Here is a 17686-nt window from a genome sequence, read left to right on the forward strand (position 1 = left end):
AAAGCTCTTTTTCTTGTTTTAGATCTGAGTGAGAGTCGCCAAGGCTTGCCACTATCTACTCTGCTCTCTTCAAATGCTTCTTGCCCATGTCCTGGATCCTGCAGTGTGAACACAAGCTAGTGACTCTGGCTCACTCTATTATGCCAACTGAAATTGCAGGACCTGTTCAGTTGGCCCACACAAGAGACTACAAGGGTTCAGGACCTAAGGAACATGCTCATTGTGGTAACAGACTGGGTCTCTGCTTAGCCGCACACCTATGAAGGTGCTGGAGCTGTAAATAGCCCTTGAGCACAAAACCTGAGCATCACACAAAGCCATTCCTGAGTGAACTCACCCACCTCCATTGCCCCCACGTTTGCCCAGACCCTACCCAGCCGCCCAGTCCTACCCCTGGACCTCAGAGGAAACAGAATCTTTCTTCTTTCCTTGCCACTCTCCTCCAGAGTGGGCTGGTGGGAAGGAGGGCTTTGTGACTGCCACCGCTGTCAATAGCAGAGGCTGAACGTGGCCCGCTGCTCCCATGAGCAGCCCCTGGCAGCCCCCCAAGTCCAAAACAACCATCAGCCCAGCAGATATGGAGAAAGTGACAACTCAAGGTTCACTGACACAATGGAAGAGAAAGAGTTTGGACAGCTGGCTCCCTTCACCTGAATCTATTCTGGATTGGGCTGACATTTGAAACCACTTTGGCTCCCATCCACACAGTCTAAAACCTCTACCAAGCCTTCTCTGCTTCTTAAACATGAAAGCACAAACTTTCTTCAACCACAGACTTCCTTAATCATTTATGAAATTGTGTCAGCTGCCCCTGCCTCCTCGTTCTAGCACATTAAGTCCTCTGAGCAGGGAGCTGGGTGCTGCCTGGCCTGAAGGAGGCGAAGAGCAAGGAGAGGCTTTGGCTTATAAGAGGACAAACTTTCTTTATAATTAATTTGTCACTTCCACAGCCATCTGCTTTCTCTTCTCACACATCCATCATCTCCATAAAAATATAAATACATGTATTTAAAGTTCAGTTAAAAGGAGACCCTGTGTCACCAGTTCAATTCACAGAAGGAGCAGAAAAAAACAAATTCCATTGAAGTCCAGCCACAGACCCAGCTCTTAGCACCTACATCCTGTCCCTGGAAAAAAGGTTATGCAACCTCTTCTGGAAGTTTTACAGCAGCAGCTTTCATGATAAACCCCCATAAATAGAAAGGGAACCCAGAAGCAAGTTGGTGACTGTGACATTTCTGGGAGTATATTAACCGCCCGGGGAAGTATTGACCAGGAAGTCGGCAGGAATGCTATTGTAAAACTCAGCCGAGTGCCCAAGTTCTGTGCACACTGTCAATAGTACATGAGGCTGAAAAGAAAAGGAAAGCATTTTATCGGATTGTTTTGGGTCCAGGTTGCTGGTGAGCATTGAATGGACTCAACAGGAAATCGGAGATGCTGGAATGTCAATTTGAGTAGCAGATGTAATACACAAACAAGAAGCTCAACTAATTAGAAATTAGTTCTGGGTGGACCCTTTTCATGTTTGTGGTTTTCCTTTCCACTTGCACTATTCCCATACCAGGAGTTCTTGGGGTATGGCGGTTTCTGCTGTGTATCATTTCCTTTGCAAGTTCTGAAAAAAGACCCTGAGCCACAGAAAGAAAAGAATAAAAATATCCTACAAGTCACCAAAGCCTGTGTCCCTTAGGCCAGGACACAGTTGTTGCCTAAAATACATCTCTCAGCACTTTGCTTGCCCTAGTTTTAAATGCCATTACCATCACCTAGTATTTTTGCTCCTGAGCCCAGTTGCATGCCTCTAGCTCTGTGAGGGGCATTAAAGACTTTAAACCGAAGGCAGAGCAACGGCAATCCCCGCTCCCCCACTGCTCCTATACTTGAGAAGCTGGCTTCTTCGCCTCTCCTTCGCCTTTGCTTAACGTCAGCAATGTGTATTTAATTTTTACCAGTGTCCTGGGGAAGCCGACCTTTTGAAATTTTCCATTTTTCATTTTTACGCCTTAAGCTTTGGCACTCCCAGCAATCCCTAGGCTCTCTTATCTCATCTGAACTGTCTTCCTCTAGCCGCCATCCTCTGTCTCTCTGAGAGAGCCATCTGGAAAACGGGGCAGTGTGTGAGCCATCGTGCCTTCTCCCAGGTGCTTCTGTTTGTGGCTTTCTTTCTTTGCTAGCCCCTCCCTGCTACCCACATCCTCCAGCCTGTGTCCTTGGGGTCTTGATGACATCTGTCCACCAATTCACCTGACCATTTCTAGCTCATAGTTCAAAGCTCCCAACATCTTCTTGTATTAGGTCTCTGTCCTGCCTAATGTCTGCTACATCTCCCAATTTAGTATCATCTGCAAATTTAATTAGCACGCTGTTGCCTTCCTGTTCCAGGCCATTAATGAAGATGTTATGGCAGTACCCTGCAAACAATATTTTCAAGGTCACGAGGAGAAGAGAGCTAAAGTGCTAATGCCTCTTCCCGTCATGGGGGAAAGAGGCAATCAAGTGCCCACATGTGGGTTGGGTCATTTGCTCTGAGCTTTGTGAACCTTCTTTCCCAGACTTGGGTTAGGTTTGTGCCTCCACGCTGCCTCCACCACTGCACATCCACGGCAGTTCCCATTTGGAGAATGAAAAACAACAGATGATGCCTCCCTTTGATTTTTTTGTCCAATTTCTAGTGGGAGAAATAGCCACTAATTGAGCACTTGGAGGAAGAGACGGTGTACCTGTAAAGATGAAGTAGTCATGATTAGGCTTGTTATCTGCTCATCTCTTCATTTCTGAAGCACTAACCGTGACCATGGAAAATACACAACAAGGACCAGGGCACCTGACAGAGAGGGGAAAGAAGTTATGTCCCTGGTAAGATGGTTCCTAATGGGCTGACCCACAAGATCTGCAGCCAAGAGGGGCAGAAAAGAGAGGCCCCTTCATCCCTGCTGGTGACCCCGCAGTAAACCGTGAAACCTGTTAGGCTACAGACCACTCTGCATTACAAGGAATGCTGAATTTGAATGAGAATGCTGATGTGCCTGCCTTCCACACCAAACCATAGATGTCATACCACAACACTGTAAAATGCCTGGATCAGAAGTGCCGAATCACAGGAGAGATCCAAGAGAATGCTGTCCACACCCAGAAAACTGATCCCAAGTTATTTACTGTTCTCGACACATCCCTTCTCCCATCTCTCATGGCAGACCTGTCTCCTAATCATTTCTCAGACAGTGTCTTGAAGGTGTCTCTGGCCTAGAGCCCAGACTGGCCCAGCAGAGATCGGGCACTGATCTCAGAGCACTAGTGTTGAGGGGCGGTGAGGAGCGGCCTTGACTTTCCCCTTGTGCTTGGCGGATGGTCTGGCCCACCATCTGCGGTCCTCCCGGACCCAGGCCTGCACTCTCCAAATCTAAGAACACACAAGAAGAACCAGTGTTTGTCTCAGTTGGTCAGCTCAGACTCATCATGCTCAGACACCTTGCCAGGGGATGGCTTAGGGAGAGAGTGGCAGGTTTGTGGAATTCATACAATTAAGGGTCAAGGGTCAAGGGTCAAGGCTGGACGTGGGAAGCTTGGTCTGTCTCGCGGGCTCCTACATCGGGACACATGGGCCAAATCCAACCTGACACTCATCTTTATATAGCTTGTAAGCGAAGAGTAGTTTATACATTTTAAAATAAATCTAAATATCAAAAGAAGAATAATATTTAGTGACAGGTGAATTTCGATGAAATTCCAATTTCTCTGTCTATAAATAAGGTTTTATTGGAACATTCTCATTCACTGGTGCATTGTCTATGGCTGCTTTCGGGCTACAACAGCAGAGTTGAAGAGTTGAAGAGTCGAAGAGACAGGAAGTTCCACAAAGCCAAAAATATTTATTGTCTGGACCTTATAGAAAAAGTTTGCTGATCCTGACCTCGAGTGGGGAAGGTGCTCAAGATGTAATAAATAACAGCCAGAAATGACACAAGTCTGCTTTTAAAAGTCGCACAGCACTACAAGTTTGGTGTGGCTATTACCCCATTTTACAGGTGGGAAAACCGAAGTGAAACAATTGGCCCATGGTCACAGAGCTCTTAAAGCAGCAAGGCCATTATTTAAACTCAGGAATCTGGCTTCAAGATCCACTGTGCTTTTTTACCTCTCAGCATTCGATGAGTGAGCACATGGATGTCTACAGCTGGAGAAGGCCCTTAACATGGCCTGGTACAGCGTCTATAAACCTGCCATTCTCTCCCTAAGCCATCCCCTCAGTTTTCTTATTAGTAAAATGGGGAGAAATAAGAGCATATATACGGGGTTGCTGACGCATGTCAAGCATTCCCTCGGTGGTGCAAGAGGCCTTGCTGGAAACAGCATTGGCCAGCAATGACAGCAGCAAGCCCTGTCTGACTCCAGAATGCATTCGCCGCTTCCCTCTTTGAATCTTTAAATGTGCCATTTGAAGTACACGATTACCATGAAACATTTCCTAGTTAGGTGTCCTGTCTCCCATTTAGGCTACAGACCTATAAACCTTCTGTACCACACACTTTACACATTTCCTTGGTGCTCACAGAGACTCTAGTGCTCCATAGCCCTGAGTCTGGACTGTCATTTTCTTTCCATTAATTGATTGAAATGCTGTCATGCTCTCCTGAGCCCTTTCTTTCATGAGGGGCTTCAGGGGGAAGGCTGGAGACAAGTTATCTTCCTAACACAGCACTCTGACAGGCCGACAGAGAATCTGATCACTACAGTTGGCCTGGAGACGCCCAACAACATCATATATTTAAGTAACAAAAAAGAAAGCACTTTCATTAAAATGATCCCTTGAGCAGCCGCTGAATTCTAAGTGGGCAGGAGAGTGCCATCTGGGTGGGGGCTGGCCTCTACTAAGCCCTGACTGTCACTTGAGGAAGAGGACTTCTGGGAAAGCCCCTGAAACCCACGATGCCATAGGCCCTGCCCACTGTTTCCACGAAGTCCAAGAATCCAGAGCCCCCAGAGATGTGGCCAAAGGTTAATGGGCTCTGGAGGGAAGACCAGACATATATAAGGGACTGTCAGATAAGCCAAACATCAGAAGACAAGCAGAGAGACATTCTGCCAGGCCCATACAGACCACTCTCACGCTGTGAGTAGCCATGGAAGAAAGTGGGTGGGGGAGGGTGAGCATGAGCACCAGGGCACAATGGTGTCGTGAACTGATCGGCTCCTGTGTCCCTCTGCCACCTTCAAATACTTAGCTGGGTTTCAGAGTACCCCAAGCTGACCTCCAGAGTAGCAAGTTAAAGCTGCACATAATATGCAGAAGCAGGGCTGTCCTGGGGCATGGAGCCTGGAGTGGGGAGCAGGTGGACACAATTCCTGGCAACAGAGAGGCTGTTTGGGGAGGGTGGTGCCATCGATTGCAAGCCAGAAGCCCAAGCCAGAGCTCAGCAGGGATGCAGGACCCCACGTGGAATGGAAGCTTTGCATGGAAAAGTCAAGGGAAAAAGTTGGTCCCTAGGGAGATTACATGGCTCAGCAAGACTATCCAGGTTTGGCACTCCTACAGGAGGGGGAGAAAGGAGACAGATGCCACCTCATTCAGAGCTGAGAGCCTGAATCCTGGAGACCATCCTTGGTAATGGAATGAGAAGTCAGCACCTCATCATACAGGCAAAAGCTCTTTCTCCCACTCTGAGCTCTCCAGAACACAAATGAATGTAGAGGATATGCTGACTGCCAGTTGGATCAAGAAAATGAACAGCAATTGGATTTTGCCTTATTTTATTTCAAGTTTTTATTGATTCTTATGGAGTGAATTAAATGCCAACACCAGAATGAAAAGGGATCTATAGCATCTCCGTGAAGGAAATGGGATGCCATAAATGTGACACATGCATCTCCACTGAGAGGGAAAGCGGGCCCTAGAGACTCCTCTGTAGGGGAAGGGTAGGAATAGAGGGGAGGAGCAGTGATTCAGTTCCCCATCCCAACCTGTTCTCTGTCCCCTCAGGATCCTCCTGAGGCTCTGTACAGGGCCTCAGCTTCAGTGGGTGGGTGGTCCTGCCTGTCCTGGATGGAATTGGTATGCAGCTGGCATGTAGGGCTTTGGCTGTCTGAGCTCTCATGTTCTTGCTCGAGGAGTTTTCATCAAGATGCAGAGACAAAGTAGGACAGGGCAACAGGAGAGCAAGAAGGCAGAGGGAATGTTCTGCTGAGTAGAAGTGGCTTCAAATGACTGGCAGAGGCAGGACACAAGCCTTGGAAGATTCTCTCCATAGGAAGAGTCAGGGTTAGACCTGCAGAGAAGCTTAGAGGCCAGCTCAGGAAGGACCCTCTCCTATAAAACAGATTCCTGTGGGAGGCCCGAGTTGACCCCTGGAAGTCCTTTATCTAGAACCCAGTAATCACCCTATGCCTGTTGCAGTGGTGGCTCCTCCTGGTCTTTGCTCCCTGCTCTGGAGGCCTGACTCCTGGGCTCAGCAGTCCACCTGTCACAGGAATGTTGGTGCCCAGGATACATTTGGCAGGCCTTCCCACTGTGATGCCCTTTACCACTTTCTGTGGCCAGAAGCAACATGCAGTAGGGTATTAGGAAAAGCACCAGCCCTCAGAAGGCCAGACTGCCAGCCGCCACTACCTTTGAATGAGATCCCCCTGCCCCCCCCCCAAATCACACCTGCTCCCAGTTAAGCATGAGGATCTTGTGGAGGGGGCTTAGAATGGGATGCTGGGCTCCAGTGTAAGGAATCAACAAGGCTGGCACCTGGCAAGCCACGCCCTCCTCCCCATTGGACCATCCTGACCTTGCCCAAAGTCTACCCCACTGACCCCTTTTCTCAAGTCTGCACTCCCGCTGCTCCCTGTCAGTTCTCTGTAGCCCATCTTCCAGACATATCCACTTCCTAGGATGCAGAGGGTCCCACATACCTCACCAGCACTCATGCATGTTGAGGTGTGGGGTGGGGGCTTGCAAGGAGGAGGTGCTCCCCTATTGTTTCTGCATGCCAGCTAACAGCTAGCTAGATTCTCTGGTGCTGGGGAGGGGCTTGTTCCAGGGCCATTGCTGGCCGCAGAAGGGTGGGGACCCCACCCCCAGGTCTTGGATGCTGCTCTATGCTGAAGTTTTTCACATGGATAGAGGGTCAGCCCTTTTCTCTCTAGACCCAGGGTCTTCGCCTGGTGCTCCAGGCCAAGTGGAGTCAGGGCCATCTGGGCCTGGGTCTATCCCTTTCAACATCCTAACTGACTCAGGGAGCAGGGCAGGCTCCCTGGGTCTTGGGGCCCAGTTCTTTTGATAATCTAGAAATTTTTTCTCTGAGACATGAGGTCCCTCCTACTTCAGGAGCCCAGCTGACCCCAGCAGACCTCACCCATAACAAAGAGAAGGACTGACAAATGGAATAATTTTTCCCTGGTGTGTGGCAGGGGGCCAGGCTCCCTCTCCTGGGTGCTTGGTCAGCTCTCATGGCTCTGGGGTAAAGAGGAGACTCTGAGCTCATCTGGTTAAGATCCATTCCAGGTCCATGTCCAGAGAGGCAAGTAGCTTACTCAAGAGCACACAGCTATAGTAGGTCATGGACCAGAGATGAGGGCCCCTGCCCCCAATGCAGCAGCCCATCACAGCGCCCTAAACTTTGGGACAGGAGCTCCTTGTCATTGTTCAGCTCGAGGATGGTGTCCCGCAAGGCTGTGGCAGCCCTGGTGGTGGTTCAAATCATTGCTATGCTGGCCTCCCAGACAGAAGCCTTCGTTCCCATCTTCACCTACAGTGAACTCCAGAGGATGCAGGTAAGAAATCTGCTGCCCACTTTCCCAGTGCGGCCCAAGTGATGCACAGCCTTGCTCAGCACTTAAGTGATGCTAGTTTTTCTAAGGCACAAGTGTCTCTTCAATAAATCTACCTTTAACCAATTATGCCAGTGACACCAAGGACAGCATGAAGAACCCAGACCCAAGATAACCCCAGACTCCAGCTGTCTTCCTAGCTACCTCCACTCCTTCACTGGTGCCACTCAAAGGTGTCAGTGGAGTGACATCTTTTCCCACCCCTGCCCATCCTTCAGAGGAAATTTTCAATTAATAAGTCAATAAATATTTGCTGAGCATCTAGGTGAGAAGCTATACATACAAGGAAATCTAAGAACCTCTGGTCTTTAAGGAGCAGGCTTAGGAGCCAAGATACAAACATATGAAAAATTGACTAACAATAGAAGACAAAAGGGAGATGTCACAAGGCAGGGGATGATTAATTGCCCAATAAGTGATGCTGATGGTTAAGTGCTGAGTTCAGAGCAGGGAGAAATCACTGTGGGCTGGCCTACTGGGAAAACGTGAAACCTGAGCTGAGGCCTTGAGAGAGCAGGAGGGAGGAACGGATGGGAGCGAACTTCCGGGATGGGAGACAAGGTGGTTTTCTGTGTAGCAGTGGCCAAGCCTCCTTCTCTTTAGAGCCCAGGAGAAAAAAATTCAGGCTTAACAGAACAAGGCAGTGGGGCCTACGGAAAACTGGACTGCTGGGCCTGCCTCCCTGTGACTTTTACTTTAGACGTCAGGGGTTCTGAGCGTCTGTGCCAACACTGGTTTCTCTCTTTCATCTGGGGAGATGAAGAAATAGAACTTTCATGTCCCATCAGTCTGAGACGGAGGCTCCAATAGGGACAAATACCTGAGTCAGTTCTCTGGGAGAGAGGTCGCGTGGCCCTGTGGTCTGGCTTCTCTATCTACACTCTCTGTCCAGGGTAGGCATCTACATACCCACTGAACAGTGTGTCCCTTGCAGAGGCAAGGCTGGGCCTAGCTCCCCTTCTTCAGGAACAGACATGGAAACAGATGGAAAAGAAGCAATAGGCCCCCTACACACACTTTCCTCCATCGCTGGCTCCCTCTCCAGATAAGACAACCAATTATTCTGGAATCACTATGTTTCAGGGCAGGCCCAGAGCTGAATCCCAAGAGTGACATTAGAGAACCAAAGGAAGGGAGTATATCTGATCTCAATGCTTGGGGACCTGGCAAACAAGATGGCAGGCAAGATTTGGGGCTGGACAGAAACAGTAAAACTCAGCAGAACATAAACTAGCAAAATGGTAACCAAAGGACAGGTTGCTTGCCATTAATTTGCTCTATGGTTTTACTTCTGTAATTGCCAGGCTCCAGAATTTTTATGAAGAAGGTGCAAACTCCTTCCTCCATAATTCATCTCCCTGTCTTGCCTCTTATAACTCGCCTCCCAGGGACTCCAATTTCCGGGCCACCCCATGGCACCCTCCTAGGCTAGGCTGTCTTACCACCTTTTTTATCGGCTCTCTGTTAAGAAAAACACATCTTTACACTTAATATACATGAAGGGTGTTATTTAAGTTAAAATTTCAGAATTTTAACTTAAATAACAGTAACAATCTGAGTGCAATGTTTGAACTTCAAAGGAACAGATTCCTCTTCAAGTTGACCTGCTGGGCAACTCCAAGGACCATTTTTAAGCCACTGGTGCCTGCAACTCCCCGTGCAGAAGGCACCTGAGGAGAAGGGGTTTTGTGGCCTCTGGGGAGCTCAGGCCAGTTGGCACTCTGGGCAGAAACAGGCAAGGGCCATCTGGGCGAGTTGAGCAAGAGAAGGTTTTGTGTAATTTTATGCTCTGCCCCTAGGAAAAGGAGCGGAACAAAGGGCAAAAGAAATCCCTGAGTGAACAACAAAGGTCTGAAGAGATGGGTCCTCTGGACCCCGCAGAAGATGACCAAGTTATCAAGGTAAGCAGATGGGGGACAATGCAGAGAGACCTAGTGTAGGCTTCCTTGGCCAGCCACAGAATGTGCGAGGGCACAGCAGTGAGTCAGACATTCAAGCAATGAACTCCATCCTAGGAGGACCAACAATAACACAATAAACCATTTTAGATACCAAATAAGGAGGTATGATAGAGAGTGCTGGGGTGGGATTTGGGGGCACTGCTTTGGATAGGGGAGGGGTCAGGGAAGGCCTCTTGGAAGCATAACATTCTATTTGAAACCGAATGATGAAAAGCAGCCCTCCCACCATGCAAAGAGCTGGAGCAAGAACATCCCAGAAGAAGGAACAATGGCCCTGCTCAGAAAGCACCTGGTGGGGTTGAGGCCCTCGAGGCTAAGAGGGCAAGAGATCAGCAGGGCCTGGTGGGCCAGAGGCCACTGGGGATTCCAAGCAGAGAATTCACTGGATCTGACTAAGAAAGATTTGGGCAGCATGAGTGAAAGCAGACTAGTCAGGAGGCTAGTCTCATGAGTAGATGGAATTAGCGCAAAGACCTGAAGAGAATGAGGAATTGAACCCTAAGAATGTTTGGGAAAAGAGCAGTCCTTGCAGAAGGAACATCCAGTGCAAAGGCCCTGAGGTAGAAGACAGTCTGGTGCACTCAGGAAACAGTGAGGAGGCCAGAGTGGCTGGAGCAGAGGTATTCATCAGGAGAGAGAGTGGGAGGTGAGGTCGAAAACGTGGAATTCACTGGCCATTGTTTGGACTTGGTTTTCACTCTGCTGACTGGGAGCCCTTGGGGGCTTTGAGCAGAGAAGAAACATGATCTGGCTTACATTTTAAGAGTCTCCCCAGCTTCTGTGTTGAGGGCAGGCTGAAGGGGTGAAAGCAGAATTAGGGAAACCACCGAGAAGATTGCTGCAGTATCCAAGAAAGAGAGTGGCTCATCCCAGATGGTCACGGTGGAGGTAGGGCAAAGTGCTCAGATTCTGGAAATATTTTGGAGGTAGAAGCCCACGGGATTTGCTGAAAGAATGGAAATAGGATGCGAAGAAAGAGAAAAGTAAAAACTGACTTCAAGGTTTTTGGCCGGAACACCTAGAAGGATGAATTTGCCACTCACTGAGACAGTGAAGCCTGTGGCTGGCTGAGGGTTAATGAGAAAAAGATTAAGAGGTCAGACTGGACCTGTAAACTGTAAGATGCCTATTGGGCATCCAGGTGGAGATGTTGCACAGGCAGGTGGATGGATATATAAGTCTGGACTTCAGGAGAGGTTAGGGTTAGAGACTTAAATGTGGGCGTCATCAGCAATCAGATGGAATTTCGAGCCAGGACAGGGTGAGATCATTGAGCAGGTGGGTATAGATGGAGAACAAGAGGCCCTAGGCCTGAGCATGAAGCGCTTCCCTGTAAGGGGGCCTTGGAGGAGAGGAGATATCTAGAGAGCGAGGGCCTTGCCAAGGCCACACAGTAGTCTGAGTAGCACTGAGCTGGACTCCATACCTCCCACTTCCCACTGGACACTGGCCCATGGTCCTCCCACCCCCTTGGGCTGCCACAGCATGCTGTCCATAAACATCTGGGCAGATGTAGGACCCAGAGAGTGACCTTGGTGCTGTCACAGCACTGAGCAGAGGCTCCTTTCATTCCCACGCCCATGCACTTCTTAGGCTCTCGAGGAGGAAGCTAGGAGTGAGTCCTTCAGCTGGAAAAAGGGGATCTGGCTCAGAACTGCCCTCTAAATACACCTGAGTCAGAGTTTAAGGCTCTAATTGAGGTTTCCATGGTTCATGTCACATCCAATGTAACAGCTCGTGGGGCTTGGGATGAGGCACCTCTCATCCCCTTTCCATCTCCCCAGAACCATGACACGTAGGCCAGGAGGGCCTTTATGGATCATCCAGTCCAGCCTCCTTATTTTAAAGTGAGGAAACTGAGGCCTAGGTGTAACCACAGCAAGGGAATGGCATGGGCTGGGCTGGGACCCAGAGTCCCGCAGAAGTGCACCTAAAGTTGCCCTTCAGGCATCCAGAGCCCATTTCCCACCATCAGGGAGCCTGGCTGGAGGTAGGGAGCAGGCCTGGGACTCCTTCAGTATGGCTAGTCTGCCAGCAGGTTTGTGCAGCTAGACCATTGAACCAGAAAGCTCTGGCGGTGGCAGTGAAATCAATCAACGCCCCTAGCTCTGCCGCAACAACCTTTCTCGGTGACGAGCCACCAGACCGGTCCACTAGGGTCTCACTTGTGTCCCCACAAGGCTAGAGCAAGTATAGTCTGGTGGTCACTGGCACAGACCCTGGAGCCAGGTCCCCTAAGTGTACTGTCTTTCTTCTCTGCTAGTTAGTGCCAGTATGGCCTTGAGCAAGTTATTTGACTTCTTTGCCCTCAGTTTCCTCATATATAAAATAGGGACACTACTAGTCTCCACATCACAGAGTTATTGAGACGCCTAATATACTAAAGCATTTAGGATGGCACCTGGATCGTGGTGAGGCTCCACAGTGTTAGCTATCATTATTCAGTAGAAGAGAGAAGTGAGTGTCCTCCCCATGTGAAAAGCCAAGGGCATTCCTGCCAACTCCACCCATCCTGTCCCAGCTTCACCACCAAAGGAGGTTTGTAGATCCTCCTCCCAGCAGGTCTCAGTGACTTCTGGAATCCAGCCTCTTAGTTAGAATTCGAGGGGAGGAGTGTCGGGGGGAGGCACAGTGCCAGAATTCCCATCTGGCCCTAGAGGCCCAGAGGAAGCCAGAGGATCTGGTAGAGCAGAGCCAGGAAAGTGGTGTGGCTCCCAGCGGCCCTTCCTGCCACCTGTAGGGCACCCAGGGGTTAATGGCACTCTAGGTGCCTCTCCCTTCTTGTTAACTCTGCCTTATTTCACAGTTGACTGCTCCTGTGGAAATTGCAATGAGGATGAACTCCAGGCAGCTGGAAAAGTACCGGGCCGCCCTGGAAAGGCTGCTGAGCGAGGTGCTGCTGTCCACCCAGAGCGGTAAGGGAGGGCGGCATCATTGCAGTTGGGGCCTGGCCTCTGCCCATTCCAGTGTTCATATTCTAGAAGTGAGCCTGTCTGAGCAGGGTTAGGGGACTGTGATTTGTTTTTTTGCTTTGTACTTGAGAACATGAAGCTGTCTGCTCCCACAAGGGCGCCCCTCTGTCCCTGCGCCCAATCAGAGAGCAGGGCCTGCTCAGATAGCTGCTGGTGCCCAAGGGGCCCAATTCCCCAGTCACGGGCATCTCAAAGCCCCGCCTCAATGGCTCAGGCCCATTTCCCCACCATCTTTCTGGCAGAGGGCTACAATAAACAATAACAACCCACCAATCCTTCCCCGCTGCAGATACGTTTTCTCTCCCAAAACACCACTGAGGCTGGTGGGTACTCTGAAGGAAACCCTGGTGCATTCTGGCCACAAAGCCTGCATTTTTTTTTTTTCCATTATTCTGTAAATCGAAGTCCTGAGTCCCATTTGGCCTTGCCCAGTTCAAGGTCTGCAGTTACTTGTGCAAAGCTAGATCTGGTCTGACAAACAGCCATTAATTACTTCTCGCAGTCCCCTGGAGGAGAGGCAAAGGGCAGAGAAGAAGTGTTCCAGGTAGAGAAACAGGGAGGTTAAATGACTTGCCCCAGGCTACAGAGAAAGCTAGAGGTAGAGCTTCCAGAAACCTGGCAAAACCTGCCCCTCCCGGGTGCCCCTCCTCCCTCGGACCTACAGGCAGGTTTAGAAGGTGATTTCATAAGCTCATAAGCAGACTTGCCCACACTACTGAGCAGCAAACCTCTTTGCTTTTCTCCATCAGCCAAGTGACAGCCCACTCTGGGGAGAAGGTGGCCGGAACTGGGAGCCTTCTCTTACCCGAGAGAGGCCGTGTAAGTCCGCAAGACCCATCAACCGGGCTTGGAAGGAAAACACCCATGGAAGCAAATCCCCCTCCAACAAATAAAATGGGAAATATATAGAAACAACTCTTTTATTTAATATCTTAATTTCCAAAGGTCAAACTTAGGTCATACCATAAAGGGGGGAAAAAATAAAGCTCAGAGGGAGTTGGGACATAAATGGTGCATACATTAGCAAACCATGTGCCTTTTGTAACTTCTGTGTTCAAATATTTAGACTGACAGAATTGGAAGATTTACACCAGCCCTTCTGTTATAGATGAGGAAACTGACGCCCAGAGGGATGGCATTTTTTTGCCCACATACTGAGTCAGTGGCAGAGTAAGGACTAGAATTCAGGTCTCCTGGTCCATTTTCTGTTTACCAATGAGCTGGAGGTCTAACGAGCCAGAGTTTGAAGTCCTCTGCACTCAACCCCTTGCAGAGTAACTTCCAGCTTGCCATTTAACCTCAATGAACCTTTGCAAAAGCAAGGTCGTAATACTCACCTTGAGATGTGGGGACGAAAGCACCAGCAAAGAGCAAATTACTATTATTATTATCACCTTGTGACTACATGCTCCAGCATCTGCAGCAAAATTACACAGCCAACCCACTCATTTCTGCTTCTAAACAACACTGGATGGGAAATTTCATGCTAATTTAACATTAATGAATGTTCATTTATTTATAAGCTAAGGCCATATAGGAACCATAGGTTACTAGCAATTAGACACAGTGCCCATTCCATACTCCCACCCATTCCAACCACTGTGGGAGCTTAGCCGGATAGTAGTTATGGGAAAAGAAGACCCCAACCCTTAAAATGGACCCGCCCTTAGGATGTTCTGAATGCTCCTGAGGAACACACTCGGTGCTCCAGACCCAGACCCCACTCACACGCTGCACGTTCATGCAGTTTCCAATGCACATAATCAACCCAAGCACAGCTGCAGGTTCCTGGGAAATGCTGACAAGACATCTGGTAGTTAAAGGAGAGAGGGCTGCGGCAGGGCATGTGGGCGAGAAAGGAGGAAAAGATACAGAAATCTATAAAGCATGCGACCGGGAAGAACGGCATCCAAGACTCCTGGCCCTTCTGAGTTCCACCATGTCAGTCATTCCATTATCTGTAATGCGCTCCAGGAAGCAGAAAACCAAAATGCTGTCTCTTGCCATGTGGAAAACACAGATTTTGTTTCTTTTCCTCACCCTCCACTCAGGTCTGCCCCTACAGTGAGACCACCTTCCCTCATCACCAGCAGGAGGTGCCCACTTCTGGGGCAAGGACCCCAGCACCCTTTAGGATCCTGGGTTTGTAGAGCAGCATTGAAATAGGTACCATGGAGGGAAATAAGACGTCGAGATTTTTCCCCAGGTGGTCTGCATTTTTTTTATGGGAATTGGTTCACCAACCACAGGGGCACCCTGGGAAGTGTGAGGGTACTGCCTATTCTGCAGAACAGCCCTGTTCAAAGCTCAGTGCTGCAGGTGGCTTGTCCCCCACCCTCACCCAGTAGCCTCTGATGTGCTTCTCGGTAATGAGCCTCAACAGCGACCCAGCCACCTCTTGCATCTTCTATATGCACCATGCCCTGGGCCCTGTTTAGATGTATCAGCTCCTTTCTTCTCTCCTTTCCTTCCTTTTGCTGTGGTTCGATTTCTCACAATCGGCTCAAATAATTATTTTCCTCCAACGAGCTTCTCCAGTTTCTAGGACAGCAGACTCAATTGCTTATAGGATCTGCACAGCCTTGAAAGAAATTAAAATTGAGGGAGAGTCGGGGAGGACTCTGTGAGCTAAGCCAAGAGAAAATAACCATGTTTTCACAAAACAGAAGGAGAGATACATTCTTCGTTAAAGCTATAGAATGCCTGGACCAGGACCCAGCCAGGATCAGAGATGGGGAGAGGGCCCAGGGGAACCAGTCAGGTGAGGACGCAGCTCTTTCCCACATCTCGCCAAGGTTTATCCAGCAAAATCTGCAAGAATCTCTCCAGATACTCTGCAATTACGGAGTTACAGATTACCTGTCTTCATTTGGAATGTACTTTACACTTAGCAGGACCACGGGTAATTATAGGGCAACCTGAACCTAGCTGCAGAAGATGGAGATGATATTTTCTCGGTAACCACATCAGTGTGATTTTATAATTACTGAACTACGTGGATTTACTGTGAAATTGAATAGTTAAAAGCAAAGAGTAATTGCCTGATATCTGTACTCTGTAATTTAGTATAATCTAATCATGGACAAAGTCCAAAAGAAACTATTCTGAAAGCATTACATTTTTCTTCACACACAATTCGTTATTGACATCAGGGGATGTGTTCTATGCCTCTTAAGGAACTCTTACCCACAGATATCAAAGTGTGAGAGGGCCAAAAGAGTGAGAGTTTTGGTTCATTCTCAGTTGATAATGAAAAGCAGGTGACAAAACTGCCCATTAAGTCTGTTCTAGCACTTCTCTATGACCCTCTTTACCTCTTCATTAACCTAGAGAGATGGAAAGTGTGACCCTCCTCTTCCATGGCACTGAAATGAGGCAACAAGATGTTAGGCAGTGCTGGAGCCATTCCAGCCAAAATCTATGCCCCGAATGACACCCGTATTGTCCCCGCTTTTCGACTACATTCTCCTGGTGGCTCCCAACAGTGTGGCACTATCCATGACGTGGTTTGAAGGAACCTCAGATTAGCTGAGAGGGACAAATGAGGCTGGCGATGAAGCGGATCAAGGACAAGTCCATGTTCTCTGAGTATTTTTAAGACCTGATAAATGCGTACAGGGCTCTGCAGGAAGAGGAGGAGAATGGAATCCACTAAAAGATTTATGGCTGTTATTATTATAAGGCTCTGCTGAGACAGACAGAGGTCAACAGGACGGCAGGCAACGTGACAGCCCTCTGAGAATCCAGAGTGAACTCTGAGCAGCCCCTAACCTCTACTGAATGTGTGGATGTGGTTACTAAGTAGATTTTGACACTGGAGTTTGTTTTTCCTCTTTTGCTTTTAATAAATCAGAAAGACCGACCACAGCCTGAGCTACTCACCTTTACAAAAAAAAGCACAACACAGTGATGAGAAAGGAGGGCACACAGGGCAGCTGTTGACTTTGCGATATTGCCCTTTTCTTTAAAATATGGGTTCCCATACTGGACAGGTCCAGCTGAAGAACACTGATGAAGACACAGAAAGGCAGATTCTGAGAAGGCCCACAAGGGCCTCATGGGCCCCATGGCGGAGGGTGGCAATGAAGCACTGAGGCTGATCCCTGATGGAGAAAACACAAGGGTTGGTGAAGGAAGTATGGGGACAGTTGTGTGGAGGAAAGTGAACAGCAACAAGCTGACTTCACTAAAGCGGGTGTGACGGCATTGGGGACCGAGACTATTGATGGAGGACCAGAGAGGTTAGAAATCCAGGGAGGGGGCAGGACTGGAGCAGGGAGTTCAGAAGGAAAATGGAAAAGCAGAGACCTGGGAGAATGATTGACTTGTGAGGTTTTATTTAATTGACTTTCTCAATCAGATTGTGAGATTTCTTCTTGGAGGGGGTGGGGAAGGGAAGCACTGATCAGCAAACATTCTCTAAGTGGCGACACACAAAACCAAAGACCTGCTGAACCCAGCAGACAATGTCAGGGACAGCCAGAAACCATCATGGAGGCAGAAGGGTGGACCATGGGGATGGGATGCGGGGCAAAAGGTCACTGCAAACATGATGGGTTATAGGCCAGAAGGAAGACAAAGGAAGGGGTGAGAGTGGGTTGTCATTTGGCCCTAGGTATGTGGAGCAGCAGCAGCATCCCCAAATACAAAGAAGGCTGACAAACTGACAAAGCCCACACTGGGGACCACCACTCAGGTGGCTCCAGTTCAGTACATATTTTTAAACCGCCCTGAGATCCATTGTGATGAAACAAACCGTAACTCTGCAAAACGCTGTGACTTTAACTTTGTTTAAGCATCAGTTTCAAGCCCTCTTAGAATACACAGGGCCAGTATTGATGCAGAAAGGCTCATTCTTTATATATTGAACTGCACAGCTGCAAGGAGTTGCACAAATGTTACCAACTCATTTGTCATGCAAACAGTGCTTCAGAAAGA

The 17686-nt window shown here is 48.9% G+C and overlaps 1 protein-coding gene across 1 annotated transcript; it reads left to right on the plus strand.

The window, feature by feature from the left end:
• The first annotated feature begins 7641 nt into the window (after positions 1-7641).
• MLN (motilin) lies at positions 7642-13663 on the plus strand. Its single transcript, XM_039856319.1, has 4 exons — positions 7642-7758; positions 9615-9716; positions 12583-12691; positions 13498-13663. The coding sequence occupies exons 1-4, from the start codon at positions 7642-7644 to the stop codon at positions 13503-13505; spliced, it is 336 nt and encodes a 111-aa protein (XP_039712253.1). The 3' UTR covers positions 13506-13663.
• Positions 13664-17686: the final 4023 nt, after the last annotated feature.

Source organism: Pteropus medius, unplaced genomic scaffold, assembly GCF_902729225.1.
Source record: "Pteropus medius unplaced genomic scaffold, Ma_sr-lr_union100, whole genome shotgun sequence".
Classification (NCBI taxonomy): domain Eukaryota; kingdom Metazoa; phylum Chordata; class Mammalia; order Chiroptera; family Pteropodidae; genus Pteropus; species Pteropus medius.